The sequence below is a fragment of the Balaenoptera ricei genome, chromosome 16 (assembly GCF_028023285.1).
Source record: "Balaenoptera ricei isolate mBalRic1 chromosome 16, mBalRic1.hap2, whole genome shotgun sequence".
Lineage (NCBI taxonomy): Eukaryota > Metazoa > Chordata > Mammalia > Artiodactyla > Balaenopteridae > Balaenoptera > Balaenoptera ricei.
The window spans coordinates 25,982,468-25,986,740 of record NC_082654.1 but is presented as its reverse complement, the minus strand read 5'-3'; the positions used below and the strand labels follow the sequence as shown (position 1 = coordinate 25,986,740).

The window sequence follows — 4,273 nt, the reverse complement described above, 5'->3', positions numbered from 1 at the left end:
CAGAGGATTCCTGCTTCATGAGATGGCTGGACACCCTCCCACTCCCTGAGCCTTGAGCATAAGGGAACACAGATCCTAAAAAACTACAGATGAGTGGATGCTGGGGCAAGGATGCTCGTAGGACCTGAAAGGAGATAGTGAACCAGGGGTGGAGTGGCCTGGGAGGGGCTGGGCAGGTAGGAGCTTGTCCCCCCCAAGCCAGTTCTGAACCCTTCTGACTAATACTGCTCATGGCCCTATTACTCCAGGGCCACCCAGGGTAGTGTTGCAGTTGGAGGAGTGAGGTCCCCTTCCAGCTCCAAATTTCCTGCCCCAAATGGGCAGGTGAGTGCCTGGGCACGAGGTGAGTGCTCTGGGGCCTACTGCCAGCACTTGCAGCCTTCATTTCTCCATCTGGTTTGGGGGTCTGAGGAGCTGTGGCCTCAGACCTGCATTCCTGCCTCTTCACCTGGCTGCGGCTCACACTTTGCTGAAGTAGGTGGCCACCTCCTTGCGTGAAGGCCGGGACCCGCCCCCAGCCCAGCCATTGCCCACCAGTGGCTCCTCCGGGCTCAGCCTCAGGGGCGGCTTGCACTCGTACCAGCGCGTGAGCAGCCCGTTCATGGTGCCTTGATCGGTGATGCCGCGCAGCTTCCCCCTCTTCTCGTTGGCACCGTCTGTGGCAGTGGGGGCAGCCGAGCCAGCGGGGACTGCAGCCAACGCCCCATGGCTGTGACCCAGCTCCAGGTCATGGATCATGGCCTTGAAGAACTGCTGGATACAGACCTTGGCAAAGGCCTTGGCGTGCTCCGTGCATGTCTCATCGAAGAGCTTGTGCTCAATGTCGATGTAGTGGGACCAGTACTTGCTTTTGAGGAAGGTGGCCTGAGTGAAGCAGGGCCGCACAGAGCGCACGACGAATGCCAGCAGTGTGGTCAGCAGCACGAAGGACCAGCCCAGTGCCTGCAGGGGAGAGAAGAGAGAGTCAGCCGGGCACTGCCCTCTAGCCTCCCAAACCTGTCCAACCCCCCAAAGCACACTCCGTGTCAGGGCCTTTAGGGAAAAGAGCACTGACAACAAAGAGCACCTCTTGGCCTCCACTTCCTGTTCTGTAAAATGGTCATATACGTACCCATCTCATGGAAATGAGACCACGTGAGTAAAATGCCCTGTATGTAGGCCTGGCACTCAGTACACAGGAGTTAGCTGGGCAGACCCTGGAAATAAACTGCATGGGTTTGCCTGTCTCCACTACAGGCGTATCCCAGAGATATGGTGGGTTCTGCTCCAGGCCATTACAATAAGGCAAGTATTGCAATAAAGTGAGTCAAACGAAGTTTTTGGTTGCCCAATGCATATAAAAGTTATGTCTACACTATACTGTAGTCTATTAAGTGTGCAATAGCATTATGTATAAAAAACAATATACATACCTGAATTAAAAAATATTGCTACAAAATGCTAACCATCATTTGAGCCTTCAGTGAGTTATAGTAGTAACATCAAAGATCATTGATCACAGATCACCATAACAAATATAATAATGAAAAATTTGAAATATTATGAGAATTAACAAAATGCGACACAAGAGACACGAAGTGAGCAAAAGCTGTTGGAAAAATGGCGCCAATAGACTTGCTCGATGCAGGGTTGCCATGAAACTTCAACTTGTGAAAAATTCAATGTCTACAAAGCCTAATAAAGTGAAGTGCAATAAAATAAAGTATGCCTGTCCTTAACGGTTGACTAGGAGCAAAGTATCTCCCACCTGCAAAATGGGGCTGTTGATAGTACCTATCCCACTGGGTTGTTCTGAGGACTAAATGTGATAATAAACTTAGCATAGTGCCTGGTACCTAGTTAGTGTTCAGTAACTGTTAGCCACTCTTATTAGGCCAACCAGCCCTCAGTAACCATGCCTCTTCCTTCAGGAAGCCTTCTTTGACCTCCCATAGCGACGTTTCCTCCTCTGAGTCCTGTATCTCTCCTCCGGCTCCTGCTACTGTCTGCCTTTCAGGCAGCAGCACTCAGTCAGCGCCTCCTCTGTGTGGGCTCTGAGCTGGGCTCAGGGGTCACAGAGACAAACTGGACACTTGCTCAAACTCCATGCTGAAGAGCCCCGGATGCTTGGGTGCTAGTTCTGTTCTTCCAGTAACTCACTGTGGGGAAGGCTGCTCCCCCAGTTTGAGCTTCAGGGTCAACCCCAGTTGCACAGAGAAGCATTCGGCCAGATCAGGATGGGGAAGCAGGGCAAACCAAATGCCTGTAGTGGGGTCAGTGGGTTATGGCAGAGTAGGCCTCAGGTGGGGAGCTGCAGAGCATGTGCTGGATGAGGAAATGTGGGCCCTGCTCGGCTGAATCTCCTGAAGTTTCAAGTAAAGCTGGAAAATCTCATTTTCATGTGAAAATTTCTGGGTTTTAGATGATGCCAACTAATTCTAAAATTGAATTTTGAATTCAGCCCCTGAAGGCCAAATGAAACATGTCTATAGGCCAGGCAGCCTGCCCTCTGGGGGCCCTTTTAGTTTATGAGTTGATGGTTTAAAGGTCAGGTGGAGGGACAGCTGCCCCAGGCCCCGAGGCCCGGGATGATGGACAAGTACCCACAGGAGAGGAGGTGCAGGCTCGGAGGGAAGCAGAGTTCAGATTGTACGCTTGGAGCGTGAGGTTCACATGGGTGCCTGGTGGCGATGCAAGCCCACAGGGGAGAGTCCAGGCTGGAGGGGGAGCGGGGGTGTCTGGATTCGCGGGAGCAGAGTGTGCATGTTTCTCCAGGCTTGCAGGGCAGGCCCAGGCCCCTGTCCCCTCCCTGACAGCCTGGGTCCCTGCCTGGGTCTTCCTCCCCACGCACAATAACTGCAGAGGAGGTCTGAGGGGCTCAGACGGGTGAGGGTCCAGAGGGGCAGAGCGCGTGGGAGCGAGGCTGAGGGACCTGAGCTCTAGATTTCCCCATCAGTGGGTCCTCCATCCCTTCCTTTGGGGCACATCCCAACAGTGTGTCCCCCTCACTCAGGCCTCCCTCCCAGGGGCACTGGCCCCTCAGCTCCCACTCCCTGAGCAGGGAGCGCCAGCTGGGGACATTTGCCAGGGAAATGTACCCAAATGGCCCGGCCACACACTGGCCTCACCACTGCCCCGGCCTGGAAGAGGAAATGGATGCAAATTCCCCCAAATTTCCAAACTGGAGCTCAGGGTGGAGGATGAGGGGCTGGCTGAGCAGTTGGGTCGCCTCTGGGGACCTCAGCACAGGGCACGGTGCTCCTTCCGCAGGTGGCACTGACCTGAGGGAAGACACGTGGTTCTGCCTTCGGAGGCCCTGGCCTCCTTTGGGGAAATATGCCCCTGCCCCATGGAGCTCCGTCTGAGGAGGGAGACCCAGCCCTGGCTGGGGGCCCACATCTATTTGGGGAAACATGACCACGTCCTGAGGAAGCCCCATTTCGAGATGGGGGATGGGGTCCTTTCCGAGGGACCCGGTCTGTGAGGGGAGACCCAGCCCAAGGCCATCTGGCCCCTTACCTGCGAGATGCGGTGCAGGTAGGGCACGGCCACCTCGAGGGCCAGCAGCCAGTCGCCGTCATAGACCTCGGGGCAGGGCACCCGGGCCAGCAGGCGGGCGAGCTCGGGCGGGGGCAGGCCGGGGGCCAGGCTGCCGTTGCCCAGCATGGTCACGGGCACGGCAGTGCAGAAGGCACAGAGGAAGCACTTGCCGTCCAGCAGTGTGACGGCCACCCAGACGACGGGTGCGACGAGGGCGCGCTGAGCCATGGAGCAGAACGTGCAGCGCAGCACGGCGGGGTCCTTGGCCCGGCGGCCCGGTGGCCGCTTCCACTCTTCAGCCAGCATGGACACGTTGTTGTTCATGACCAGACCGAGTGGAAAGGGCACCAGAGGTGGCGCCAGCAGAACGCCGGCACTGTAGGCCACGTCGTAGCCCGGCAGGCAGGGGCAGTTGAAGTGGAAGGCGGAGTACATCTGGGCGCTGGCCAGGGCCATGATGCTGCAGATGCCGTTCATGAAGGGCTCCTGGTTGGACTGCAGGAACCGGAAGATCATCCGGAACTTGTCCATGGCGCCCCCCACGGGGCCTGCTGGCCTCCTCCCAGCTTACCGCTGCCTCAGGATGGCCCCTGAGGCCCACTCTGCCCACTGGGTGCCTGCCTCATGGCTGAGATGGGCAGAGCTGAGGGCGGAGGCTGAGGCCACTGTCTCGTTGAGGAACCTTCTAAGTCAGGTGCTGGCCGAGAGGGCACAGGTTGGCCAATCCCGTGGGTGCAGCCAGGGTGCCGCCCCT

At 57.0% G+C, this 4,273-nt stretch overlaps 1 protein-coding gene across 1 annotated transcript; it reads right to left on the bottom strand.

Annotated features, from left to right (window-relative positions):
• Nucleotides 1-459: 459 nt before the first annotated feature.
• Nucleotides 460-4,050, bottom strand: LOC132350665 (calcium homeostasis modulator protein 1-like). The gene is made up of 2 exons (XM_059900013.1): nt 3,499-4,050; nt 460-942 (listed from the first exon to the last, which is right to left on the bottom strand). Exons 1-2 carry the CDS (start codon nt 4,048-4,050, stop codon nt 460-462), a joined length of 1,035 nt encoding a protein of 344 aa, XP_059755996.1.
• Nucleotides 4,051-4,273: the final 223 nt, after the last annotated feature.